Source organism: Alternaria viburni, assembly GCF_023758015.1.
Source record: "Alternaria viburni strain BMP 2772 chromosome Unknown scaffold_55, whole genome shotgun sequence".
NCBI lineage: Eukaryota > Fungi > Ascomycota > Dothideomycetes > Pleosporales > Pleosporaceae > Alternaria > Alternaria viburni.
The window spans coordinates 1-26,686 of NW_026055824.1; the positions used below are offsets into that span (position 1 = coordinate 1).

General features: G+C 54.4%; 11 protein-coding genes across 11 annotated transcripts; 8 read left to right on the plus strand and 3 right to left on the minus strand.

Moving 5' to 3' along the window:
- Window positions 1-921: 921 nt before the first annotated feature.
- On the minus strand, window positions 922-2,212 carry J4E79_011794 (uncharacterized protein; the record flags this gene model as incomplete). Its single annotated transcript, XM_049360622.1, has 3 exons — window positions 922-1,275; window positions 1,345-1,765; window positions 1,818-2,212. 3 exons carry the CDS (start codon window positions 2,210-2,212, stop codon window positions 922-924), a joined length of 1,170 nt encoding a protein of 389 aa, XP_049204909.1.
- Window positions 2,213-2,750: 538 nt separating this feature from the next.
- Window positions 2,751-4,167, minus strand: J4E79_011795 (uncharacterized protein; the record flags this gene model as incomplete). Its single annotated transcript, XM_049360623.1, has 3 exons — window positions 2,751-2,821; window positions 2,872-3,080; window positions 3,128-4,167. 3 exons carry the CDS (start codon window positions 4,165-4,167, stop codon window positions 2,751-2,753), a joined length of 1,320 nt encoding a protein of 439 aa, XP_049204910.1.
- A 396-nt stretch (window positions 4,168-4,563) lies between these two features.
- J4E79_011796 (uncharacterized protein) lies at window positions 4,564-5,493 on the minus strand (the record flags this gene model as incomplete). Its single annotated transcript, XM_049360624.1, has 1 exon — window positions 4,564-5,493. The coding sequence occupies one exon, from the start codon at window positions 5,491-5,493 to the stop codon at window positions 4,564-4,566; it is 930 nt and encodes a 309-aa protein (XP_049204911.1).
- A 269-nt stretch (window positions 5,494-5,762) lies between these two features.
- J4E79_011797 (uncharacterized protein) lies at window positions 5,763-7,460 on the plus strand (the record flags this gene model as incomplete). Its single annotated transcript, XM_049360625.1, has 3 exons — window positions 5,763-5,927; window positions 6,035-7,177; window positions 7,227-7,460. The coding sequence occupies 3 exons, from the start codon at window positions 5,763-5,765 to the stop codon at window positions 7,458-7,460; spliced, it is 1,542 nt and encodes a 513-aa protein (XP_049204912.1).
- A 691-nt stretch (window positions 7,461-8,151) lies between these two features.
- J4E79_011798 (uncharacterized protein) lies at window positions 8,152-8,814 on the plus strand (the record flags this gene model as incomplete). Its single annotated transcript, XM_049360626.1, has 1 exon — window positions 8,152-8,814. One exon carries the CDS (start codon window positions 8,152-8,154, stop codon window positions 8,812-8,814), a length of 663 nt encoding a protein of 220 aa, XP_049204913.1.
- A 1,634-nt stretch (window positions 8,815-10,448) lies between these two features.
- Window positions 10,449-13,111, plus strand: J4E79_011799 (uncharacterized protein; the record flags this gene model as incomplete). Its single annotated transcript, XM_049360627.1, has 2 exons — window positions 10,449-11,471; window positions 11,522-13,111. 2 exons carry the CDS (start codon window positions 10,449-10,451, stop codon window positions 13,109-13,111), a joined length of 2,613 nt encoding a protein of 870 aa, XP_049204914.1.
- A 412-nt stretch (window positions 13,112-13,523) lies between these two features.
- Window positions 13,524-15,341, plus strand: J4E79_011800 (uncharacterized protein; the record flags this gene model as incomplete). Its single annotated transcript, XM_049360628.1, has 1 exon — window positions 13,524-15,341. One exon carries the CDS (start codon window positions 13,524-13,526, stop codon window positions 15,339-15,341), a length of 1,818 nt encoding a protein of 605 aa, XP_049204915.1.
- A 752-nt stretch (window positions 15,342-16,093) lies between these two features.
- J4E79_011801 (uncharacterized protein) lies at window positions 16,094-17,608 on the plus strand (the record flags this gene model as incomplete). The annotated part of the gene is made up of 1 exon (XM_049360629.1): window positions 16,094-17,608. The coding sequence occupies one exon, from the start codon at window positions 16,094-16,096 to the stop codon at window positions 17,606-17,608; it is 1,515 nt and encodes a 504-aa protein (XP_049204916.1).
- A 1,742-nt stretch (window positions 17,609-19,350) lies between these two features.
- Window positions 19,351-21,117, plus strand: J4E79_011802 (uncharacterized protein; the record flags this gene model as incomplete). The annotated part of the gene is made up of 4 exons (XM_049360630.1): window positions 19,351-19,519; window positions 19,584-19,678; window positions 19,755-20,885; window positions 21,001-21,117. 4 exons carry the CDS (start codon window positions 19,351-19,353, stop codon window positions 21,115-21,117), a joined length of 1,512 nt encoding a protein of 503 aa, XP_049204917.1.
- A 668-nt stretch (window positions 21,118-21,785) lies between these two features.
- Window positions 21,786-23,608, plus strand: J4E79_011803 (uncharacterized protein; the record flags this gene model as incomplete). The annotated part of the gene is made up of 2 exons (XM_049360631.1): window positions 21,786-22,139; window positions 22,190-23,608. 2 exons carry the CDS (start codon window positions 21,786-21,788, stop codon window positions 23,606-23,608), a joined length of 1,773 nt encoding a protein of 590 aa, XP_049204918.1.
- Window positions 23,609-24,019: 411 nt separating this feature from the next.
- On the plus strand, window positions 24,020-26,611 carry J4E79_011804 (uncharacterized protein; the record flags this gene model as incomplete). The annotated part of the gene is made up of 2 exons (XM_049360632.1): window positions 24,020-24,078; window positions 24,127-26,611. The coding sequence occupies 2 exons, from the start codon at window positions 24,020-24,022 to the stop codon at window positions 26,609-26,611; spliced, it is 2,544 nt and encodes an 847-aa protein (XP_049204919.1).
- Window positions 26,612-26,686: the final 75 nt, after the last annotated feature.

A 26,686-nucleotide genomic window follows, 5' to 3' on the forward strand; every position in this document is an offset into this window, starting at 1 on the left:
CCCCCCCGCCCCCCCCGGAAGAGGTGTGAGGTGTTACCTTTGATTTTGTTTGGAGGAAGGCAAGCGTTGTTGTTTCGGGGAGCGTAAGGCGTTGCGAAGTTGTTATGAGAAGATGAGTAGATCTGTTCGATAGGTTGAAAGAGATGGTCAAGCCATGCCTTATATATCCATCCGTCGTGCTCAGTTCGCATGCAGTCTCGTATATAGAATCTACTAAGCAACAACCACTAGTTCGTGTAAACTCTAATAGCGGCCTCCATACGGTGTACGTCCGTCTCACCGGTTGAGCACAACACCACCGCGACAGTGCACGACGAACTATTCGCCAATAGGCATAATAAGAGGACAGAGTAGGGCCTCATTCCAAGAGTTTATATTGTACCTCACAAGGAGACGAGGTGTAAGCATACCTCTGCCAGTCCCAACTAAGACGAACTAGAATCCGGCGGCATCTCCGGGCTTACATTACACCCGGTGAGGCCGGCTTCAACTCTTCCAAACTCCTTCCTTCATGCCGTGGCAAGAGAGAATGCGCATTCGGTTCAGACCGCTTCTTGATATCGTATCGTGGTCGACAAGGTATGTTGTGCACGATGTAGAGATCGAGGTAGACGCTCGGGGTACACTATGTTCTTAGCGTAAGCAACGGCGTGTGTTCGTCTGAGGTCTAATCTGACCGCCGCAAGGCTGTCTTACACCGCTGCACCATGCAACCAAGAAGGACCGCAAGCACAGTAAATGGGATCTAGATTGCCTACGAAAGCGGCACAGGGAGGTGCGCGACAGCCCAGCCAAAGCGGCGCAAGGTCTTTGCACCGAACGCCTTCAATCGAGTGTCAACCGCAAGTGCGCTTTGCGTCAGCTACCTCTTCGTAACTCAATCCTACTACACGCCAGCAGCCAAACACCCAAACCATCACCCTACCTAGGCGTAGCAGGCGGCGTCACAATCCCACCTCCACCTCCACCTCCACCTCCACCTCTACCCCCAACCAACCCACCCCCCTCACCCATCTCACACAGCGCCACATGAAAAGCCCTCAACACATTCTTATTCTCCGAGAACTCCTCCCACGCACTCTCATCCTCCAGTATAGCCGGCATGCGCAACCCCACACACTCAATGATAGCCTTGCGCAGTCCGCGATCGTTCTCAGGACACTGTTCGTGGTAGATGCATGTGGCGAGGTCGACGATCATAAGCGGGTCTGTGATGAAGGGGAGGCGGTCGATGATGGCTTCGGCGGCGCGGCGCTTGATGGGGTTGAGGTTGTACTGTGTGGGTGGTTAGTTTGACAGTTTGAAGATGAAGGATAGGGGAGGGGAGAGGGGAAGAGCAGGTACCTTATCCGCAGCGATAAACAGATCCAAAAGCTGATTCATCATAAGCTCCTTCTCAATCTCCATCCTCAGCGCAAAGTTCGTGAAGATGGAACCAGTAGTCGGGTTATAGACACCGTACATCTCATCCAGAAGCGTGGATACGACTTGTGCTGACTCTGGTAGCTCAATGGATTGTTTTGCGGTCTCGGAGAAGCCGCCGCTGCATACGGCTCTGAAGTAGTATGACTCTTTGCAAAGCTTGACGCGATGGACGCGGAATTGACTGCCACCCGCGTAAATGGTGAAGTCTGACCACTCGCCTGTCTTCCGGAGGCGAGGCCACTCGGAAGAGTCAGCGGGGACGGCGATCCAAGGTTGTGGAGCGCGGCTTGTGAAACCTTGCTGTTCCATGTCGAAGTCGGGTTTGACGAAGGCGACTTTCCTATCATCAACATCAGTTCCAGTCACAGCATCGAACACGAGATGACACATACTGTGGGACTTCATAGCTATAGAAGAAATGATTCCCAGCTGCCGTCGCGATATCCTCCAGCACATCCAAAAACCCTCTCGCTCGATCCGTTGACGCAAACTCCAGATCGACTTGAAGGTGCTGGAACAGGATCGAAACTTTCTTGCTCTTGTCTCGCCAGGCTGCTGCACGTGCGGTTTTGGCTTGGAAGTAGATTGGCTCGTTGGTTTCTGGGAAGCGGAGGACGAACGCGATGCTAGCAGACGTGTATGCGACGAAGCCAAACTCAGCGTTGGCACGATCGAGGAAGAGGGTTGTATGGCCAGTGGTCTTCTGCTCCTTGCCAATGGTGAAGGAACGGAGCATCCAGAAAACTGACTTGGAGTCTTCGGCGGCAGGTTTGGGGAAGGGAGGCATGGTGATGCGGAATGTTGGAGGTTGTGGGAGAGGTGCGGTGATATATGGAACAAAGGGTCGCTGGTGTAAAGAGGATGTAGTGGTCAGTATTACAAAATAACGAACGAGGCTGAGCTTGGGGCGAACTGTTGCGGTGATGAGGATAACGGTATTGCTAGCGGTGAGCAATGAGCGATGAGCGGAGATTGTCGCGATGACATCGCAAACAGGAGCCAAAGGGTCTGCCCAATCGGCTTACTCGATTGAGGCCCTATTCTTAGGTTCAGCGTGATAATGAGAGACGAAGAGCTGTATATCAGTTGCGTCTATTGGAAGGGGTAGGATGAAATCAATTATTATATTGCGATTCGGTGCTATCGAAGCCGTGGGTGGAACCAAACCCTGTAATCAGTTCCTTTGATTATTTTTATCCGGCATTCCGTACCGAAGGCCATGCCGTGATATGTATCGCGCCCTTGAACGCCGATGACCCAGATGTTGTACAGTATATGCGAGAAAAGATCGTTGGTATCGCGTTTCGTTGAGCTAAAGATCAGGCTCACCAGGTCGTCGCGACCTGCGGGTATTCCTTCTTGCTGATCTTAAGGTCGTCATAAACAGAGTCGTCGCCTGGGACTTCATTAGCACACATCACATTTGCCAGCGCCTGAGTAACGTACCGTGAAGATGCTCGACGCGCAGCTCATCCTCATGTTCAAGCTTCTCAATCTCCTCTTGTGGAGTCTCCTTGTCATGCTTCTGGTCCTTGGTAGTCGGCTCCACGCCACTCTCCAACTTCTCTCCGATGAGCAAGATTTGGCAGTACTCATAATCAAGGTATTTCGGCTTGACTTCGACCCAAGCCAGTCCGCGGAACTCGTCGATGAACCTGGCAATGGTCAGTCATGAACAGGTAGTCACATCGGGACCACTTACTCCTTGGGAAAGTCGGGCTTCTGAGGAAGCTGCGCGGAAGCCGGACCGCTCCGCTCGGGGTTCTTGACGCTCATGACGAAGCTGCCCTGGTCCTTGATACCCAGGTCTTCCTGAACCTCTCCAAGCTCGGAAGGTATGGTGGTAGAGTATACGAGATGGCACGTCCGATCCTCAGTGCGTGTAATGGCATACACGCCCTCTGCTACTGGCGCCACAGGCTCGGTGCGTCGGCTGCCTTGTGTCTTCGTCTCGTACTCGTCGGCGCCAAAGAAGCTCTCCTTCAGTTCTTTGATGGAAGTGTTCGCCTTTTCGACAAATGCCATGAATTTATCATTGTGCGACTTGGGAAAGACCTTCTTGGGTAGCGCAAAGAGTCGGATGTTGTTGTCGTCAGCGAGAGCGCCGTCGCCTAGCTTGGCTCCGGATGGCATAGGACGGAGGACGAAGAAGGTGCGTTGAAGGTCGCCGACGCTTTCGGAATCCTCAACGCCGACGCGGTTGCGGGTGAAGAAGTAGATGACGCCCTTCTCGAGGATGTTGGATGGCATTTGCTTTGCGCGCTGGGAGGACTCCTCGATCGCGCCCTCACCGTCTGCGCCAGTCTCCTTTGCCGCGTTGTCCGCTTTATCCTCGCTCTTCTCTTCCTGTGTGATCTCTTCGGCCTTGGGAGCGGCGTCGGTGTCTTGTTCCGCCTGGTCGTCGGTAGTCGCCATGTCAGTTAATGCAGGCTTGTCGTCATCGCCATTGGCCAATGCTGTCGCGTCACTCGCGTCGACGAGGTCTTCCGCGGCCTTCTTCTCCGCCTCCTCTGCATCTTTGGAGTATTGACCCCCATCCGAGGCGTCCTTCATCTCGCTGTCAGACTCCTTGCTGGTGTCCATTGTCTCCTCGATAGTAGCTTGCTTCTTGGACGCTTTGCGATCGCGCTTGGGAGACGGCTCGACTTCGGGCTTGCGTTTGGTGCCGGCTGCGACATCGTTACCCTTTGCTGGGCTGGAGCCACCGTCGGTGCTGCGTGCAGAGGAGCGTGTGCCTGCCATTGTGGATGCAGTGAGGTCAATTGAGTGAACTGGTGTAGAATATTGAAGATATGAGTGAAAGGATGGGAGAAAGATGGGAGACAAAGTAAAGGAGTAATGAAGGAGGCGGATGTTTGCGCGCGCTCGCGGTTTGTGGCAGGCGCGTCGCGTGAAATGGTGACGTCAATGGCAGTCATTAGCACATCGACGCGTCAGGAAGGCACGTGCAGCATTGGACCATCAGAAGGAAGCCGCGAGCGGTCATGAGCGAGGATTTGAGAGCGCGTGAGATAGCGTCGCGCATGCACGCGCTTGATGTAGCAAACCTATCGAAGCTGATATACAAGGCCTTCGTATCGTACATCCTCTCATCGAGCGCACCCCGGTCCACGTAGACGAAGCCACAAACGACATTGCTTATTCGTACTTCTCGAGAAAGGCGTGAATGCCGTCGGCGATGCCCTCCGGACTTGGCTTCTCAGCGCATACATCAGGAGTGAAGCCAAACTCTTGCTTCAGATAATCGCGCGTGGTCGGACCGATGGTGCATATCAGGATGTCTCTCTGATCAGCAGTAGCCTTGGCTTTCCCAGTCTCCATATCCAGAAGACCCAGGCTCTCAAGCATGGCTTGACACCCACTTGGAGAGAACACAACGACCCACTGCCGTTTCGAGCCCTGATCTGTGTTGCTGCGCCAGATTGTCGAAAAGTCCTCCTTGAAAGACTGCATCTCTCCAGTCTCATATATAACCAACTCATCTACTCTTGCCCTCTCTTTTAGGTCCAACTCTTCTGACTGCAGGGTCTTTGGTATTATATCCCTCCTCTTGTCGCCGACCATGAACAGTACGGGCGGATTCGCAACACCTGGATAAAGGGCGTTGTAATGCTTCAAGATGAAGCCAGCCAGAGCTTCGCCGTTGCCGGTCTCTTCCCCCAGAATTGGACATTTGAGGCCCAGTGATCGCAGTCCGCGAGCTGTAGCTGGGCCTACTACGTACAGCGGCAGACTCTCTGGCAGCAGGTCGTCGATGTCGAGCGCTCCTTCTTTACGGATTTCTTCGACTACCTCGCTGAAGGCTTCGACTGCACGCTGCGAGGTGAAGATCAGCGCGCCATATGTCGCAAGACCCTGCTGCGCTTGTGGCACGAAGCCGCGATTGGTGACATGTTGGCGCACCTCACGCAGGGCATCTCGCTTGAACCTGTGCTCCAGGACGGGCACGAAGACGGGCGCATAGCTGCCGTCGTCGAGCTCAAGAAACAACTCTTCATACGTGTCTTTGGGCACTGATTTGGTCTTGAGCAGCAGAATAGGGATGCTGCCCCGCGATTGTTCCGCCATAGCCGTGGTTTGGTGTGTGCGTCTGGTGGTCGAGGCCCCGAGTGAAGGGTCAGGACTGCGGGCGGCACACTAGGCCGCCCGCTAAACATCGGGAAAAGTTGCCAGCATCCGTGGTTCACTCGAGACCCTCGAATTTAATAGTTGTCCTCCCACCGCCTGCACGCCTCGCCTGCACATTCACGACTCGGCGGTCTACCCAGATCTCGCAGACCTCTCTCCCCCGCTGCAACGCCCAGTCAACCCTCAACCCAATTGACTGCACAGCAAACATGGCCGACGTCGCAACTCCACCCGCCGCCCAGGCCTCGACCAACGGCGCTGCTGCCCCTCCGGCGAAGCAGCAGGTAGTCAAGCCCGACAAGCCCGACGAGGACAAGTACAAGGAGGAGCTCGCCAAGCTGGAGAAGGAGCACGCCGCCGCCCAGGAGAAGCTGGTAAGTACATGTCCCTGTGTGGTGCGCGCAGTCGCACGGCCACGAGCTGACGGGTGGCTGCATCGCACACCACCAGTCAATCCGGGAAAATTACTAACGACACCCAGAACGCGTGCAAGGCCAAGCTCGACCTCGCCAAGCCCAACAACAAGGACTCGCCCAACGCGAAGCGCCAGCAGGAGCTCAAGACGGAGCTCAACGCCATCCGCTCCACCCAGCAGGGCAACAAGTCCGGCCGCAACTCCATCTTCGAGAAGATCAAGAAGCTCGACGAGCAGCTTAAGCAGCAGCTCAACGAGCTCAAGACGGCCAAGGGCAAGTCCAACTACAAGTCGGCCGAGGATGTGGACCAGGAGATTGCCCGTCTGCAGAAGCAGGTCGACGGCGGCATGATGAAGCTCGTCGACGAGAAGAAGGCCCTGGCCGAGATCAGCGCCCTCAACAAGGCCAAGAAGAACTTCTCCGGCTTCGACTCTCAGCAGAAGAAGATCGACGACATCAAGGCCCAGATCGCCGAGCAGAAGAAGCTTCTTGACGATCCGGAGAACAAGGCCCTCTCCGAGAAGTACACCAAGCTCCAGACCGAGCTCGACGGACTCAAGGCTGAGCAAGACGAGGCCTTCAAGAACCTGAGGTCACTCCGTGAGGAGACCGACAAGGCGCGCGCAGTGCAGCAGGAGAAGTACCAGGCCCGCAAGGAGCTCAAGGACAACTACTTCCAGCAGCTCCGTGCGTTCAAGAACTACGAGTTCGAGGCGCGCAAGATCCGCAACGAGAAGAGGCGCCTCGAGCAGCTCCAGTACGTCGCCGGCAAGCGCAAGGAGACTGCTTCCAAGCGTCTCGAGGAAGCCAGCGCACCTGCCTACGGCGACGAGATCATTGCCTGCGAGGGCTTGATCCGCCACTTCGACCCCTCCGCACTCCCCGCGAAGGAGACCACCGCCGCCAGCAAGTTCGCCGCCTCCGCTCAGCGCACCGTCGACGACTCGGGCCTGAAGGGTACCCGCATATCGAAGAAGGACACCGAGGAGGAGAGCTACATGGCTGGTACTGGTGGCAAGAAGGGAAAGAAGGGCAAGAAGGGCGGCGCCGCTGCTAGCAAGTTCAACTTGAACATTGGTATCATCGAGGAACTCGCCAAGGTCGGTGTCGACCCCCCATCGAGCCAGGAGGAAGTCCCTGCCACCGTCGAGAAGCTCCAGGCCAAGCTTGCCCACTGGAAAGAGGACCAGGACCGCAAGACCAAGGAGGTGAGTCATTCTACCTACTACTGCGAGGATACTGCTAACGAGTCTTCAGAACATCGCCAAGGCACAGAAGGAGATTGACAAGCTTGAGGCTGAAGAAGCCGCAGAGGACGCCGCCAACGGCAGCACCGACGCCGCTCGCAAGCCCGCCCAGAAGAACCAGGCCGTCAACGGCGATGCTTCCCCCGAGGCTGAGCTCGCTCAGGAGAAGGACGCCGCAGCGGACGCTGCTGACGACCTCAAGAAGGCGTCGATTGAGGACAATGAGACCGCCGCCGACGCATAGAGTGCGCAGTGTCAAACGTTGTCACTAGGGGTGCTAGCCTCTTAAAATTTGGGTCATATTTCCGGGACATTGGCATGGTGTAGGATCTAGCCCACATCTTCATTTCTAGCTTGGGATCTTGGAATCGGTACATTGTCCGCTATTGTTACGAGATACCAGCATGGCATGGGACGGGGTCACGGAGTGGAGTACGATGTGTCTCATTTAGACGCGCAGCAGACCTAAAAGGTTAATATCACCATCTCATCTTCAATGCGTCGATCAAAGTGACATGTACCACTAAGCATCTAGAACTTGGTCATTAGCTCAAAGAAGCATGACATGACGCAAGACCCTGAACTACAGACTAGACCATCCGCAACAGGAGCCGGCGTCGGTGACAGCCAAAAGGAGTTACCCCACATACATAGCGGGGTGGATGTGGTTCCCAAACGCGTGGTGGTGGTACTGATGACATCATTGGCAAAGTCCTACAAAGTCGCGCGACATTCTCAGCTCCTCTCCCACACACTATCTGCTTAACGATAACTACCCATCCAAAGGTATGCTTTCCTCTCGTTTCCTTTCTCAGTGCATCGCAAGGACAGCGCGAAGGTCGCCTCGAACATTGTGCCTACAGAAGCTGACGCCTTCTCCCCAGCTACCAAACAACCACGCCGCTCAACGCGTATTCTCTACAACCACCATCACCATGTCTGGCTTCAGCAACACCGACACCGGCTCTAAGACCGCCGACCCCTACACGCAGAAGAACCTCGAGGAGCCCTCTCTCAAGGAGAAGTGCGAGGACCTGCTCAACTTCGTCGACAAGACCAAGTTCTGCCTGTTGACCACGCAGGCCGCAGACAGCGACCTCTTGGCCTCAAGAGCCATGGCTGTCGCTGCAAAGGTACTGTACACCCAATCGATGATCAAAGACAAGGCTGACAAGCAACAGGAGGGCCACGGCTTCGACCTCCTCTTCCACACCAACACCGAGTCCGGCAAGACGGACGACCTCAAGGAGCACAAGTCCGTCAACGTCGGCTTCATCAACAACTCAGGCGAGTGGGCCTCCATCTCCGGCCACGCCTCCATCGAGACAGACCGTGACGTTGTCCGCAAGCACTACTCTCCCGCGCTCAAGGCGTGGATTGGCGATCTTGGTGACGGCAAGCACGACGGTGGGCCCGAGGACCCGCGCATTGGCATCATCCGCGTCAAGGTCAGCACTGCACAGTACGCTGTGTCGAAGCGGACACAGATTGGCGGGCTTGTGGAGCTGGCGAAGGGTATTGCGACGGGTGAGGCGCCGAATGTTAATAAGCTGAGGCATCTTGATGAGGCCGAGATTCAGCAGTATAGGTCGCAGTAGATGGACATTGGAAGACTCATGATACTCCAAGAAAGGGGAAACAGATAGAACAATGATGACCAAGAAGTAATCAAATAATAAACATGCTTCCCACCACCATGTCCTTGTTGCATAGATGTGAGCTTGTGGGAGCTTGATGAAACTCAAAATGACGTCACACAAGCGCGTTCCATCCTGGTCCTTCCGCGTTAAACCTCGGCGCCTTGAACAACCCAAAGCATTCACCCACCAAACACCCGTCGCATCCCTCACAACCCCCCTCTGCGCATATACAATGGAAGACCCAGGTTTGTTGCCCCCTTCTCTCCAACCCTCCCTCCCCTCTCCCTCAACCGCGCGTCTTATTCGCTGACCAAGCCCTCCCATCGCAACAGTCAAAGAAATACCCGCCATCATCCACCTCCTCACGCAATCACCACCCTCCCTCCAACGCGCAACCATCGATAAATACTTCACACCCGACGCGGCGTTTTCGCATCCTTTTTGCCGCACATGGAGCCGACCGAATTCTAGGTGGTTGGTCGAGCGGACGTATCGCTGGTATAAGATTATGAGTCCGAGGATTGATTGTACGGTGCAGAGTGTTGGTACGTAATAACCCAGGGGTGGGCGGGGGAGGACCAGTGAAGAGTGCAATGACTGACTGAGAGAACCAGCATTCGACGAAACAAACCTCATTCTCTACGCAACCATCTTCCAAATCTTCCGGATTTGGTTTGTTCCGTTTTATTACGCGCCTGTTCGCCTCACTACCGTCCTCCACCTACGCAAATCCCCTTCCACCACCACCACCACCTCCTCCTCCTCCTCTCCGACAAAACCAAAATACCACATCTCCAAACAAGAAGACCTCTACCAAGTCGACCAATGGATCCGTTTCGTCGCGCCCGGCGCCTGGATGTTGATCTGGCTCTGGCAGGCGTGGGCCACGGTGTTTTGCGTCGCGGGCACTGTGCTGCTTTGGCCGGTAACGTGGATGGAGGAGAATTGGGGGTGGGGTGAGGGTGTGGGTATGGAGAGTGGGACGGGGTTGGTAAAGGGGTTTCGGATGGTAGGGAAGGGGGGGAAGGAGGGGGAGGTTAGGGTGGATGGGTTGGCGGAGGAGGAGGTGATGAAGAGGACGGAGTTGAGGGGGAGGATTGTGGGGTGAGATGAGGGGAGGTGAAGGGGAGGGGAGGGAAGGTGTGTGGTATGCACAGTTGGAGGGTTGCTTGATGGGTAGTGACTTGGGTGGATGGAATGGAATATAATGGATAGCAACAAGTATGGGATGATTCCACATAAACGTTATTTCGAAGAGCTGGAGTAGGCCGGCACATCTATCGCAGTTGCAATGTCCACTCGTGTAATATCGGACACTACTTCTTCCATGTAGAGGCAAGAGAGGTTTTAGATCCTCAGCTGACCCCCCCCCGCCACTGGGCCCTGGTCTTTACTCGATAATCTTATAAAGCTCGTGGTGAGCCGACGAGAACATATTGGGATGTACGATCTATATTGTTCGGAAGGAAAGAAAACTGGGTGCGAAATTATGATTCTCGCGTTATAGTAGGCCGGCGGGCGCTAAACGCACCACGTGAACACCCGTTTTCCTCCACGCGTCGCGTCGCCCAACCCACCTCCACCAAGCTACGATGCCCAACACCAACGAGACGCGAGACTTCCATCACCCATACACGCCCTACGACATCCAAAATGAGTTCATGGGCGCTGTCTACACGTGTCTGGAAGACGGCAAAGTCGGCATCTTCGAGTCGCCGACCGGAACCGGCAAATCGCTGAGCTTGATATGTGGCTCGATGACTTGGCTACGCGATCACAAGCGACGAACATTCGAAGAAGGCTTCTCAGTGGATGCAGCGAATAGTGAGGAGCCTTCGTGGATCGTTGAACACGCTCAGAAGCAGCGGAAGCAGGAGGCGCTGAGGCGTAAACAGGATCTGAACGACCGCATTGCTAAAATTAAAGCGAAAGAGAAGAGGGCGAAGGAACGGTATGAGAGCGACGAGCCCAAGTATAAGAGACAGAAGACTGCGGCAGGGGATATCGAGAATGGCGATGAAGCGCAGTTTGCTCTAGACGACTACGAAAGCGATGAGGAGACTCACAAACGAGCAAGAGCCGGCGCGTTTGACGAGTCTGGACTGTCGGCAGAGACCCAGGCTTTGATGGCATCACTCGGCTACAGCGCCGATGCACCAAAAGATGACGACGGAGAGGCGCCCGACGAGACGAAGATATTTTTCTGCTCCCGAACACACTCTCAGTTGACGCAATTCTCTAGCGAGCTGGGTCGCGTGAAGATGCCGCCCGCCATCGCCCCGGACGAGGCTGTAAGCGGTGGTGAAATAGACACGCTTGTAGAAGACGTGAAGCACCTTACTCTTGGATCAAGGAAGAATCTCTGCATCAACAGTAAAGTCAACAAGCTCGGTAGCGCTACGGCCATCAACGAACGATGTCTGGAGCTACAGCAAAACAGCAAGACTGAAAGCCGGTGTCCGCATATGCCGACCCAGGAAAGCGAGTCGTTGGTCAATGACTTTCGCGACCATGCGCTTGCGAAGATTAGAGATATCGAGGACTTGGGGGTGTTGGGTAAGAAGCTGGGTGTGTGTCCATACTATGCTTCTAGACCTGCTACCAGGTACTGCGAGGTGGGTCCGCTATTCAGTCCTACGATGTGTTCATGTACTAATAGGTTCAGATCGTAACGCTACCCTACCCACTACTTCTTCAACGCACAGCTCGTGAAGCACTTGGCCTCTCCCTCAAAAACCACATCGTCATCATTGACGAAGCGCACAACTTGATGGATGCCATTGCAGGCATCTACTCCGTATCCGTGACTCTCGATCAAGTACAACAAGCGCGTGCCCAGCTCACAGCCTACCTCCAGAAGTTTCGGAACAAGCTTAAAGGGAAGAATCGCGTGTATGTTGCCCAGACAGTCCGCATCTTGGACTCTATCATCGCGTATCTGCAATCCATCGATGCCAATACGAAAGCGGCAGACGGCCTGGCAGACATGGCTGCGATCATGTCTGGGAAAGGTGTTGACCAGATCAATATCTACAAACTCAACACGTACCTTCAAGAAAGCAGACTGGCGCGTAAAGTCGACGGATACACCGTCTTCGCTGAGCAAGCGGAGAATGGAAGCACGCAGAAGCTGGTCGCAAAGTCGGCCAAGAATAGCCCGCGACACACTGTACCAGTCCTGATGCATGTACAAGCCTTCCTCCTATCGTTGATGAACCCATCCAGCGAAGGCCGCTTCTTCTACGCGAAGGAAGAAGCCTCAGGGACTACGCTACGGTACATGCTCTTGGACCCAACCTACCACTTCAAAGACATCGTCGAAGAAGCAAGGGCCGTCGTACTAGCCGGCGGCACCATGTCGCCGATGAGCGACTACGAGCAGCATCTACTATCATACCTGGATCCCTCAAAGATCATGACACTGTCCTGCGGCCACGTCATCCCGCCCTCGAACCTCCTCGCTGCACCCATCGTCCGAGCCACAAGCGGCGCTGAATTCGACTTCACATTCGAGAACCGCAACAAAGAGAAAACGATGATCGATCTCGGCAACGCCATCCTGACATTTGCGCAACACATCCCCGATGGCGTAGTAGTCTTCTTCCCCAGCTACTCCTTCCTCGACGCCTGCATCTTAGCCTGGAAGCGCATCAAGCCCGCTTCTTCAACATCCACATCCACATTCTGGGACAGCTTCACCCGCACAAAGCCCGTCTTCCTCGAGCAGCGCAGCCAACAACCACCGTCGTCCAACCAGCCCCCCTCAGCATCCAAAGAAGCAACCGCAAACTCCGTCCTCACAGCCTACAGCACCGCAATCGCATCCGGCTCCGGCCGCGGCGCCCTCCTCTTCGCCGTAATCGGCGGCACCCTCTCCGAAGGCATCAATTTCAGTGACGCCCTCGGCCGTGGCGTCGTCGTCGTTGGTCTCCCGTTTCCTAATCCACATTCTGCGGAATGGAAGGCGAAAATGCAGTATATCTCCGCTAAACAAGCGAAAAGCGGCGGTGGCGACGGCAAGGCTGCTGCGCGCGAGTTCTACGAGAATGCGTGCATGCGCGCTGTTAATCAGTGTGTGGGCAGGGCGATTAGACATAAAGGTGATTATGCGGCGATTTTGTTGTTGGATAGACGGTATGGGAGTAGGAGGATTCAGGATAAGCTGCCGAAGTGGATTAGGGGGAGTTTGACGGGGGGGTTGGGGGTAAGGGATGTTGGGGGAGCGTTGGATGGGTTTTTTGCGGGGAAGGTGTAAGCGGCTATCCGCGCGGCCGTAACAGTATAACTAAAATATGGTTTTCGTTGCCAGACTTCATTGCGATGTGATGTCCATGATGCGTGTGGCCTTGATGAGTGTGATTGTGTATTGTGGGGTATTCAGCGACTAATCCGGTTTAGATCGGACGCGAGCACCGTCTCACTTTCCCGTGGTCGCGAACGCGTGTCTTCATCTCCAATCTCATCAACTCACGACCCAGATCTCAGATTTCCAGGCAATACCGCGCCGCCATGGACACAACACGTATTCCGACCATGCCATGAACGTGCGCACAGGATATAGCAGCAAGAGACTTTGATCGCCGTGACGGGTCCCAATCAAGTGAATAGGACCACCAAGCACCAAGAGAGCATAACCAAGGAACACCGATCGAACAACTCAATTCAAGATGGCTTCATCTTGGCGACAGAATGGTGAAGAGCGGGGTGCCTACACGACTGTTGCGCAGACCGAGACTGCAAGTGCAAACCTCACAGTACACGGCAAAGACATCGCAAACGAAGAAGTGGATGCCGAATCATTCAAAGCGCCTGTGCATATTGGCTCCATACCGACAGCAGAGGATCTGCTATTTCTGCCTCGCGTAGCGGATACGTTGCCATATGGCGCTTTCCTAGTCGCCGTTGTTGAGCTTTGTGAGCGCTTCGCCTACTACGGACTCTCCGGGCCCTTCCAAAACTACATCGCCAACGAATACAACGACCCCAATGGCCTACCTGGCGCTCTTGGCTTGAAGCAAAGTGGTGCTACAGCGATGACGAACTTCTTCCAATTCTGGTGCTACCTCACGCCTTTATTTGGCGCCGTTGTTGCGGACCAATATCTTGGGAAGTATGCGACGATCAAGTGGTTCAGTCTGGTGTACATGGTCGGCATCGCGATTCTTTTCGTTACCAGTCTGCCGTGGGCGGTTCGAGGTGGAGCTGCATACCCTGGACTTATTGTCGCGATGCTGGTCATCGGCCTGGGTACTGGTGGCATTAAGAGCAATGTGTCGCCGTTGATCGCGGAGCAAGTGCGGTCCAACAAACCTTTCGTTAAGGACATGCCTGGAGGGAAGCGCGTCATTGTTGATCCGGAGATTACGGTGCAGAGGATCTACATGATATTCTACATGTGCATCAACGTAGGATCTATCTCCGCGATAGCAACGACTATGTTGGAGTTGCATGTTGGCTTCTGGAGCGCTTATCTTCTACCTTTGGTCATGTTCTGCGTGGGCTATGTGGTGCTGGTGAGAGGAAGGAAGCAGTACATCATCAAGCCACCTCAAGGCGGGGTTATTGGCGACTGCTTTCGCGCCCTATACACCGCCGCAAGGAACGGCGGAGATCTTGACAAAGCGAAAGCGTCCGCTCAGGGGCACGGAAGAAGCAGGTCGAAGGTGACTTGGGATGACAAGTTTATCGACGAGTTGAAGACCGCGCTGGTCGCATGCAAAGTCTTCCTGTTCTTCCCAATCTATTGGCTCTCGTACTCGCAGATGCTGAACAACTTCGTCTCGCAAGCCGGTCAAATGGAGTTGCATGGCCTTCCCAACGACATCCTTCCCAACATCGATCCCGTCACCATCATTCTCCTCATCCCGATCATGGACCGCCTCGTCTACCCATTCATCCGTACACGACTGCACATCGCATTGATGCCAATAACGCGCATCTCTCTCGGTTTCCTGATGGCTGCGCTCGCCATGCTATACGCAGGCGCTCTCCAGTCAAAGATCTACGCGGCACCACCTTGCTACTTCAGCCCATCGAACTGCGACGCGGGAAAGATCAGCGAAGGGAAGTTCAAGCCAAACGAAGTCCACGTCGCATGGCAAGCCCCAGCATACGTGCTGATCGCACTGAGCGAGATTCTCGCTAGTGTTACCGGCCTAGAGCTGGCATATGCGAAAGCACCCGAGAATATGAAGAGCTTCATTATGAGTCTCTTCCTTCTCACCAGTGCGGGTGGAAGCGCTCTGGGTATTTTGATCGCTCCATTGGCGAGAGATCCGCACTTGCAGTGGTTGTACTTTGGATTGGCGGTGATCGCTGGAGTCGCAGGCGTTGTCTTCTATCGCATGTTCAAAGACGTTGACCACGGCCCTGCGGCGAAGTTGGCTGATGCTGGAGAGTACGAGTTGACCGGACGAGCGAGCGCTGACGATGATGGGTATTACAGCGACGATGCGGACGCTACTCAAGGCTCGCAGCGCGCCTGAGCTAAGAGAGCCTGAGGTGGACCATCCACCTGCATCCACCCCCAAGCCATGAGCCGGCCGCGCTTCCGCTCCACCCTTCCGCGCATCCCGTCCTTTTCTCTCCCTTAGCTTGGACGCCCAAGCTAACATCCGTGTGGCATGGTATCGGATCTTCCTGTGCAACCAGCTGTTTCCTAGAGGCGTGATTCTACCACCACTAAGTTTTCATTGCCACAAGGGCATTTATAGAACTTCATCGTCAATGCTGCGCGCGCAAGACGGATGACCTCGAGTGTCTGCTGTGTAAAGAACAAGAAAAAGCATAGCCGAAAATTGGGTCGCGGCAACCTGTTGATGTCATCGTTCATTATCTCCGAAAACCGCTTAACTGCGCCAACATCCTTCACATTTCCACTCACGTCGCGACCCTCCGACCACTCTGACCCATCAGCATTTGGCTTACATGTGGGCATGGAGCCATCGCATTTCAACTCATGGGTTACAATTCAGAAACATACAGTTTCAAAGTCAGAGCTGACGTTGGACCGACCTTTGTGATTCGATGACGCTGTGGATTTATGCGGACGCTCGGTTGGCGCCCTCCGCGGAATGACGAGCTCCGAACCCTTACCAACCATGGCCTCGGCCGAACCCATTTCATCATCCGCGCAGCAGTGTGGCTTGAGTAGTCCTATGTATAACGCACCAAGCCGTGGGGAAAGGCTTGTTTCCACCTGTGCCTTCTCCCCATATCCCCAACCTACCCGTCAACCATGGAGAAGCTCGAGCGATTTTTGTCGCGGCCGACAGCGAAGCCATACAAGACCGGCGACATAGAAGCCTCCGAAGAAATACACCTCAACGATGAAGGGTTGCTTGAGTTCGGCCCCAATGATATCGAGAACCCGAAGAACTGGTCCACCGCAAGAAGATGGTACATCACCGTGGTGTCGGTCACCCTAGTTGTGAACGCCACATTCGCATCGTCTAGCCCCTCCGGCACGCTTGAGTCTCTATCGACAGACTTGCACGTCTCCACCGAAGCTGGGGGCCTAGTTATTACTTTGTTCCTCCTGGGGTACTGCGCTGGTCCCTTGGTATTCGCCCCGCTCTCAGAATTCTTCGGTCGCAGATACATTTTCTACGTTACCTTTACGCTCTACCTGGCCTTCAACTTCCTTTGCGCGTTCACGCCTAACTTCGGTGGGCTCCTGGTGGGAAGATTCTTGACGGGTACATTTGCAAGTGCCCCTCTCTCCAATGCACCAGGTGTACTGGCAGACATATGGGGACCTCTCGAGCGCGGAAATGCAATGGCCGCCTTCTCCATGATGACTTTCATCGGTCCCTCGCTCGGACCCGTCATATCAGGCTTCCTACAACTAAAGAAAGACTGGCGATGGTGCTTCTACGTCCTCCTCTGGCTGGGTGCCTTTACCGAGATACTAATGTTCACGATCCCGGAGACATTGCCCTCAATCGTGCTCCGCAACAAAGCCAAGCGCATACGCGCCTTGAAGATCCCTGGATATGAAGAGGTCAAGGCACCAGTTGAAGTGACGGATAGGACACTCGCAGGCATGTTCCATGTTGCTCTCACTCGACCGTGGAAGATCCTCATCGACCCCATCTCCTTCGCCGTCGCCATCTATCTCGCCGTCGTATACGCCCTCCTATACATGCTCTTCACCATCTACCCCATCGTCTTCCAACAACACCGCGGCTGGAACTCCGGCGTCGGCGAGCTTCCGCTCATTGGCTCCGCCCTCGGTGCCGCTATCGGCGGCGCCATCATCTTCGCGAACACAGCCAGGGACAGAAAGAGGGCAGAAGCCGGCTACAAAGCCACACCCGAAGATCGTCTTCCTGTAGCCATGCTCGGCGGCGTCATGTTCCCCATCACAATGTTCTGGTTCGCGTGGTCGGCAGAGTACAACAGTGTTCACTGGGTCGTTCCTACTCTCGGCGGTGTTTTCCTCTCGACTTCTATCTTACTCATCTTCGTTGCTTATCTCAACTACCTCACCGATACATACCTTATGTATGCTGCGAGCGCGTTGGCAGCGAACACGGTTGTGCGCTCGGCTGCAGGAGCTGCTGCACCTTTGTTCACGCAGTACATGTTTGATGCTCTTGGCGTCGGTGGTGGTGGCTCGCTTATTGCTGGGATGGCTTGTGTGCTTGCGCCTATTCCGTTTGTGTTTTATAAGTATGGCGCGCCGATTAGGGAACGCTCGAAGTTTGCGCCTACGCCGGAGAAGAAGGATGAGGGGAATGCTGCGAAGTAGGAGGCTAGGAGTCACGCCAGAAAAGCGAGTTGATACATCTCATATACATGCAAATCCAACCAGAGTTCCAATGTGATTATTGCTTCCCCAGAATGGAACGGAACACGCTGCATTCAATTTTTTTCGATACTGGCCCTCGTCATCTTCCATCCGTGATACCGTCAGCAACATTTGTAGGCATACTAAATAGAGATCTTGTAGAAAGCGATATTTGGTTCGCTAGCTGCATTTCTGTGAACCGCCGACGAGGACGTCCGATGTTGGCCTGCTTACATCAACGGCATCCACCGGAAGCGTCCTGTCGACGGTCGACCACAGGGTGCTATGTCGGCTCCATTTCGCCCGATTCTCAACGTTCGTGTCGGGCCGTGGACTTGCACCGGCAGCGCATCGTGTGCTTTGTTGTTGGCAATAGAGGACGCTCACGGGAGAGCCCGTTATGAGATCCCCCAGAAGAACGCGACTAGAGTGCGCGTGCTGGCCTGTCGTTCTTTATTATGTGGCGAAGCATCTTCAGTTCGGCGATTTTTCGACTGCGTTTGTTGCAGCTGACGTCTGTGTTTCTTTGCGACAATGGGCGGCGGCGTGTTGTTGGCTTTACGTGGCCTCGCGGTTGTGCATCCCCATCTTTTAGAAGCAGACCGGATGGATACGTATTGCGATCAGACATACGGCACGAGAGCTGCGTGCCTAAGGCTAGGGTTCTGCCACGAGGCCGATGGCGTTCACGTCCACAGCTGCTAGTCTTGTTTTCTTGTGTCGAGATGAGCTTTAGCTGGGGAGCACGCCCGTCATCTTTGCAAGTGCGACGCGCATTGCGCTGACGCTCCCAAGCAGTGCTGCGCATCTAGCCGCGACTCCGGCATCGGTTGAGAAAGAACATGCTATATTGCCAAACAATCGTGGCATACCTAGCGTAGTAAGTAATTCAATGCCCGGATGGTGCCGGTAGGGAAGAGCCAGCGTTGAGTCAATGCGCGGATGTGGAACGCGGGGGATCTTTCCAGCGATCCTCCGTGATTGGTTGAGGACGCGTTCCCCTGATAAATAGAGTGCGCCTCGAACCCAAACACCGAAGTAAAACCACTACTTTGCCCGCCTTGAGCCTCGTTCTGTCAGCTTTGTGCTTACCGGTCGTTCTTTCGGAAAGTGAGTTTCTTGGTTGTGCATCATCGTGATGGCGCGCACAAGGCTGATGACGTGCGGAGACGCTGCAGCCTCGAGATGCTCGAGAATCTGCGCCTGCCAGATGGCAGCTTGAGGGGCCTGCGCGAACCAGTCTCGAGCTCTAGTTTGTGTTGAAGACGCAGTCTACTCTTCGTGCTGGGCGAAGGTTGCTGGAGGCATCGTCGTTGCGCGATAGAGGGCTGACGTCGGAGACGGCGGTATGTAAGATTACCTGGACATCCTGGATTAAGGCTTGGGGCTTGGGCGACAAACCAAGCAGACTAAGTCTCTCGACATAAGATGATAGAACTGCCTTTCTAAGGGCTCTTTTCCTTAAGTTCTTCTTCATCCGCTCGCTTCAGGACTTTATCATCTCTCTACTTCGCCATACTCGCCCACCAACAGTCCTTACTATACCTCAGCCTCACCATCGGTTTCCAACGATGAAAAACCTATTGGTAGCGACCGTATTGACGGCCGCGACTGCTGCTACAGCCCAGAACGCCCCATTCGTGCAATGCCTCCAAACGGCCCTCAGCAACGATACTAGCACTTGGATGCTGCCGAACGACCCAATGTTCTTGCAGGGAGATGTACACCCCTACAATCTCAACTACAACATCGTTCCGGCCGCGATTTCATTCCCAAAGACGCAAGAGCAAGTGTCGGAGGTCGTGAAATGTGCGAACGCCGCAGGAGTTGCAGTACAAGCGCGCAGCGGCGGTCATAGCTATGCGAACTATGGTAAGCCTGAACCCAGAAGGACGAGTTGTGATTAAGAACTTGCTAACACGAACGTCGTATATAGCACTGGGAGGGTTCAATGGCTCATTGGTGGTTGACATGAAGAACATGGCATCTTTCTCGTATAACGAGGGTGACCACACGGTAACTTTTGGTCCGGTAAGTGACTTCCTGACACTACACCTGTAACGAACACCCTTTGTTGCACATGCGCTGACGTGCGCATCTTTCACAGGGAAACCTTCTCGGCAACATCTCCGAGAAGCTTCTACCTCTCAAGCGGGTTATGGCATACGGTGAAGTAGCCGTCATCGGCACGGGTGGCCACTTGACCATTGGAGGTCTCGGAACGCTCAGTCGCCAGCTGGGCGTCGGAGCTGATCAAATCGTGTCAGCGCAATGTGTGCTCGCAAACGGCACCGCCGTGACAGCTAGTGCAAACACAAACCCCGACTTGTTCTTCGCCATCCGAGGCGCCGGTTTCTCTTTCGCTATTGTCACAGAGTTCACCATGAAGACTGCACCCGCGCCGACCGAGATTACCAAGTACGCGTACACCATCGCGGCCGATGACGCAAATGCCTTCGCAAGCACATTCCAAAAGTGGCAGAAGTTTGGCACGCAGAAGAATCTCGACCGCCGGTTCTCCAGCACCATGACTCTCAGCCAGGGCTCGATGGTCATCAACGGCAACTTCTACGGGCCGAAGTCCGACTTCGATAAGCTGAATGCGCAGTCTATTCTTCCTTCTAATACCTCAACCGTCGTTGTCGACATCACCGTTGGCGAGCTTCCATTCCCGGGACTCGGCGACCCAGACCTCACAGCCAGCGGCAGCTTTCCCATCCCTTTCTATGCCAAGAGTGTCAAGACGCCAAGTCAAAAATTGCTGTCGGACGAAGCCATCAAATCCATGTTCTCCTACATCAACGGTACTGAGAAGGGAGCGCCCGTGTGGCTCGTCATCTGGGACCTCGAAGGCGGCGCCATCGCCGATGTACCGCAGACCGCTACCGCATACTGGCACCGCGACGCCGCCTACTTCATGCAGAGCTACGTCGTCAATCTTGGAGGACCCGTCACCGACGCGTCCAAGACGTTCTTGTCTGGCCTTAGCAGCTTGGTGCAGAAGGAGACGTGCGATCAAGGCGCGTACCCAGGCTACGTCGATCCTGAGCTTGTTGACCCTCAGCAGGCCTACTGGGGCGGCAATGTGCAACGTCTACAGCAGATTAAGGCGGCGGTCGATCCTGATAATGTCTTCCGTAATCCTCAGAGTGTGCCGACTCAACATCCGGCTCAACAGCGTCGTCAGGTTTTCGTAGGGTCAGCGGTACAGTCCTACGCAGGGCAGTTTGGTCTGTTGGTTTGTTGCATTCTGTTGGCGGCAATCGTGTATATCTAATGACAACAATCCGGAAAGTTGGTTAGAAGGTATTGCATGTGGTAGTCGTAATAAATTGCAAATTACGAAATTACAGCACCCTGTAGTGACCGGTGTATTCTTTGAGGTCGTCCTCCAAAGACCCAAGTATGTCGATCGAAGTGCTGTTGCGAGCATGCGAGGCGAAAGTGGCGATACGATTTGTGTGAGTTAGACGAAGATTGTAAGCCTGTTGCGTCGGCGTGAAGGTGCGTGCGGCGATTCGGGCACTTGAAAAGGCACGTGCCAACATCTCAACACCTCGCCTCACCAACAATGGACCCGTCTCAACCTTTCCTCACCACTTCAACAATGCTCTGCGTGACAACGTAAACCGCCATCGCGACCAGACCGCACTCCGATCAGTGCTGCAACACGTCTTCGCGAATCGTCGCGATGACAGCTGCGATGAGTGCGACCTGCCTGATGCCGCCGCTACTGTGCCACGAGGCTTGACGCGTCGGATAGACGGGCAATGGCTTGACGCGCACAAGCTGCCTAGACTGTGTAATTTACATAAGCTTCCCTCATTGCGCCTGTCGCTATCGCAAAGAGAATAGGTGCAGCTTAGGATGTCTGCAAGAGCTGCCGACGACTCCATAGGCGGCAAGCCTGTTCACAGCGAACCAGTATACTTGCGACTGCGAATGCAGCCAAGAGCTGTGTATGCTGACGCAGACGAATGAGAGCCTGTACAGACCAGCCACAACTACCCCTCCGAAGCTGAACGGGCATCACGCCAGGCTGCATCATACACCGGAACCGGTCCCAGCTGGATCATAAAAGCGTCGCATCGCCTCATTTCCATTCCGCAGCGCAAGACAACCACCCACTGTCGCCATCATGTCCCATGTATGCGCTAGCAGCCTAGACGAAGGAGAGGAGGTGAACTTCAGCGGCGGTCTGGTCGAGATCGCGGCTCTGACTGCTGTGATCGGGGGCTCGACTGCTGAACTGATTGCTCTAGGGAATCGCGGCGCTTGCGGTTTGCCATGGGCGGCTCTGAGCTCCTTTGGGTCGATCTTCATCGTCAAAGCATGCATATCCGCCTGCACACCAGGATGGCTTCGAGATACCGTTGGTGTGAGAACCAGTGGCTCTGATAAGGCTATTGGGTGTTGCATGAGTCTGAGTAGGAAGGCAAACAGTCGCGTAGTCACTAGCAGTGCTGTTGGAGTGACGGTGAAGTGGACCAAGGTAAGTCAAGATTAAGAAGCACATACGAGGACATGTCTAATCGACTTCAGACCAGCGAAGGTTCTACTTTGATAACCGCTGGGAGCGAAGATTTCGAAGATGTTTACGCTTTCGATGAATGGACGGCCGGCCCGTTGCGATCTTGTGCAGTAATGCAACCTGGGGAGCATCTACAAGCTCACGTCTACATGCGAGATCATTACTGGGAGATTGTACAACGCTCACAGACCAGAAACGACTGGATAATTACGTTTGCAACCTTGCTCAAGGTCGTAGAGATGTATCCGCTCTACCACTTCGGCTCTCGACACGTCTTCCTGGTTACTGGAGTCATCTGGGCGTACACCTTCTTCTCGGCGATCGCGTTGCAGTTCTTTCACGTCGGAAGAGCTACAACACCTGGCGAGCAGTCAAGACATTTTGATGTCGTCTCTGGGTCGCTGCCTACACCGCAAGTGATCGGGGGAGAGCGCAGGATTCTCCTCGGGGTACCTGTCAACCTTCGCAGAGGTCGCGCGTGGCAGATGTTCTGGATTATAGGCGCCGCCGTTTGCATTACTTCCCTTCTCGGCACATGCGCCGTTCTTTCGAATGAGCCGGCCGTTTGTTTCCGGATCTGGCTTGGTTTCCAGGTCATCTGGCTTGCGCTTCGATCGATCTTCTTTCACCTCGCACAGCAGGTAGACGACATGAAACACATCATTACACCGAACATAACGGACGAGAACCGGCCACCCGAGTTAAGTTTGCGGCTACTCGGACTGGCGGTTGGGGTGTCGAAGCACCAGATTCTGAACCACCCCCGCGGCGTGCTTAGCTATGCGAACGACGCACAAGATCCCGTGATTATTAGGAGGCTCTTGAGAGACGCCAATGTGGAGTACACAGACTACTTCGAGCTTCCAACGCGCGCAGATTCAGGATCGGAGCTGGGCGTCACTGTGGTCGGCGTCATTGGTGACACTTTACTCTCAAGTGTCGCATGGCTCATGGACTCGATCCTGGCTGGGATAGATCTTTACGATTCATGTATTTTGGCTGTTAGTGTCTCCGGCGCGATAAGACTGATACCGTCATGTCGCGTGCTCTCCGGTCGCATCGCTGACGAACAAGTCCCGGACCCCGAGACGACCTTACCTTCCAACTTCCGGCCCAAAGGCGCAGCGAACGAGGGTTACAACATTAGCGGGCGGTACTGGGTGCCATGCAGCGGGAAGAAATGGTTGTGGTACAGCACGCCGTGGGCGACTACCACGAAGGTCGACTTAGGTATCACGGGTACGAAGAAGATGACAGTCACGACAGGAGATGACATCACTAAAGAGCTCTTGTCCGGGACGTTGCAGATTAGTATGAGCGACGTGCAAGCCGTTGAAGATGCTGTCGCGCAGTCTGCGAGGGCAGCCACAATCCTTCGAATAATGCTGAGAGAAGATTTCACAACGTTCGCGAAGAGCGCAGCGTCGTAGCACCATGGCAATAACGTCAACGTAGTTACAGCTATTGCTCCGAAGCTAAATGAGCATCATCCAGGCTGCACCTTACGACGGAAACTGGAAAAACTTCCCCGTACGATGACTGCACGATACGAGATACGAGATACGATGGTTTGTGGGGAAGTCCCCGTGCGGGGTACCCTGCTGCCCAAAGAACCCTTAGTTTCAAGAACGCTCCGACTGAACTGGCCAATGGAAAGCAAATAACTACCGAAGCTGCATCGCATCGGTTACATTTGCACCGAGAGTCACAATTTCATCGGCTATTCCTTCTCCACCTTCCGACCATTAGTTGTTGTTGTACGGACGACCGCTGGTTATAGTCATGGTCCGGCCGCACTGCCAACGAAAGCCCTGTCGAGATCCCCTCGCACGGAAGCAGCGATGAATCTTCTCCAGCGTCTTGCAATTATCACAATTCTTGTCCAACCGTTGACGACTGCGTAAGCCTCTAGAAATACATACAAAAGACCGCTCACTCACAATGATAGCTTTGTGGAATATGGCTCGATTGCACCTCAATCACACCTACAGCAACTGGCGCCCTCGTCATCGGGCTTGAAGCCGTGGACGAATGAGACCCTGATCCTGTCGCCAGCTAGCCCACCCGTCACACTCGACTACGGCACTGAGGTAGCCGGCTTCCCGTTCTTCCACGTTTCAGCAATTTCTGGAACGGTGCAGATCGAAGTAAAGTACAGCGAAGAATACCGTGGCGTGGAAGAGCCCTTCTCGGACGGGCCTTGGACATTCTCGAACGGACTGTCCAACTCTTTCCGAGTAGAAACTTTCAACGTCACGGAAACAGGATACATCGAGAGCTTCTTCGTTCAAGGAGGCCAGCGATGGCAGACCGCACGATTAATTACGAATGGCTCCATCACTATAGATCATCTAGGATTTCGCGCGACAAGCTCTAACTTAGACGCTGAAATGCTTCCAGGCCGCTTACAAACATCCGATAAGAGTTTGAATCGCGTCCTGGACCTCGGAGGTCGCGTCGCTCAAGTAGCATGTGTAGATGCCGGTAATGCGCCGTCCACGTGGGAAATCACAGAAGACGGAGCATATATACGGGGCCAAACCAGTGCGCAATCTTCTCTAGGGGTTGAAGCAGTCAATTACACGCTAGAATTTGACGTCAAGATCGCCCGTGGCGGCGCTGGCTGGAGAGTAGCAAGTGCAATGCCGCCAATTGGGCCCTACTTTGTGCTTACGTCCGAATACCCCGAGAGAAACACGTTCGCAAACACCAACCGAACCCTCTTGCCTCCAAACACGCTGGCATTCACTAGTGGATGGAGTCTAGTAAACCAGAGCACACTACCCGTGCCAGAGGCCCAGTATTTCACTATCAACACAACCATCAAGGATAACATGTGGTATCGCGTCCGCACATCAATTGAGGAGACTGGATATCGGGTGAGCGTAAATGGGACCGAAATTGCGTTCATACCTCTACCTCCACCTGCACCCCCCGGGAACTTTGGCACTCCCTCTCGATACGAAGGTACATGGGGCTTCGGAGGCATGCAGGACCAGATCGCGTATTACAAAGACGTAACTGTCACTGCTGGAAACGGCACTACCATGTATCGCAATCCCCTGACGAGCGAAGATACCTTGGCCGAGTATCAGGTCGCACCCTTAGAACACTCAGTCTGTTTGGATGGCGCCAAACGGGATCGGCTAGTCTGGACAGGAGACTTCTACCACACAGTGCGTGTTGTCGCAGCTTCATCTGCTCGATTTGACTACCTCTTGGGCACCATCATATACGCGCTAAGCTTTCAGCTTGATGATGGCCCGTACGCCGGCTTTACCCAAATCTCTACGAATCTTGGAGCCCGCCCCCAGTACAAGGAAGCAAATATCGCAAACTACGCTGGGTTGGTGGACTACCAAGACCTATTCTTGGCGGGAATCGGCCAATACTTCCGCTACACCGGAGACCGCGACGGGCTGAAACCTCACTGGGATCAGATCAAGAAACTTGCGACCGCGAGATTGGCTTTTATTGATCCCTCATCTGGTCTCATTGGAGGTTCTCCGGAGGTGCCATCGCCATTCAGCTTCCTGGGGCCAGCCAACGGTAGTGCAACGACCGGTCTCTTCGCTTACATGCTTGAGGAGATCGCGCCACTTGCGCTTGCGATGGGCGACGAAGAGGCTTCGATAAACTATTCCCAAACGGCAAGCAAGTTGCGCGAGGCGCTCAATCGCGAGCTATGGAATGATCAGCTCGGAACATACTCACTCTCAACCACCGATCGAGGTAACTTCTCCTTGACCGGGATCGCCTGGGCAATCCTATCTGGTGCGGCCAACGATACCCAAGCAGCATCTTCTATTGCGAAGCTTGAGGAGCTTCGTTTCGCAGTAGGCTACAAGACCATCTCGAGTGACGTGGAGACAGACGACTACCAACTTGCTCCCAATCCATCAGGCTTTCTGTTGGAAGCTCTATTCAAGTCAAGGCGCGACTTCGGAGTGGACAGCACACCTGCCATCAAGCATCTGCTCGACAACCTGTGGGGTAGCATGGTCAACAAGAACGAGTATTACTCTGGCGCGAGCTGGGAATACGTAAAGCCCGATGGTTCTCCTGGCATCGATCTCTTCACTAGCTTAGCGCATCCGTGGGGTGCAGCTCCGACGTATGTACTGCCAGAGTACCTTCTTGGAGTCGCTTCAACCTCTCCCGGGTACGAAACGGTTCTTATCACTCCCATGATAGGGTTCTTGAACCAGTCTGAAGTCACCGGGACGGTACCAACGCCTAACGGACCAATCAAGGTGGCGTGGACGTTGAGCGGCACGAGCGTTGCTTTCGATGTTGTTATACCGACTGGTACGGCAGCTACACTACAGTTGCCAGTTGGCGCCACTGTGGTAGGGAGGAGCTTGCGCAATGGACAAATTGTGCTTTCATGTGGAACGACGGAATTGAGAATCGATATGAAGGGCGACTCATAAATAGAAAAAGAGAGAGGAAATCATCTACCGTTGCCATCAAGTATCAAGTATGCCATAACCGTCTCTTTCATCCGC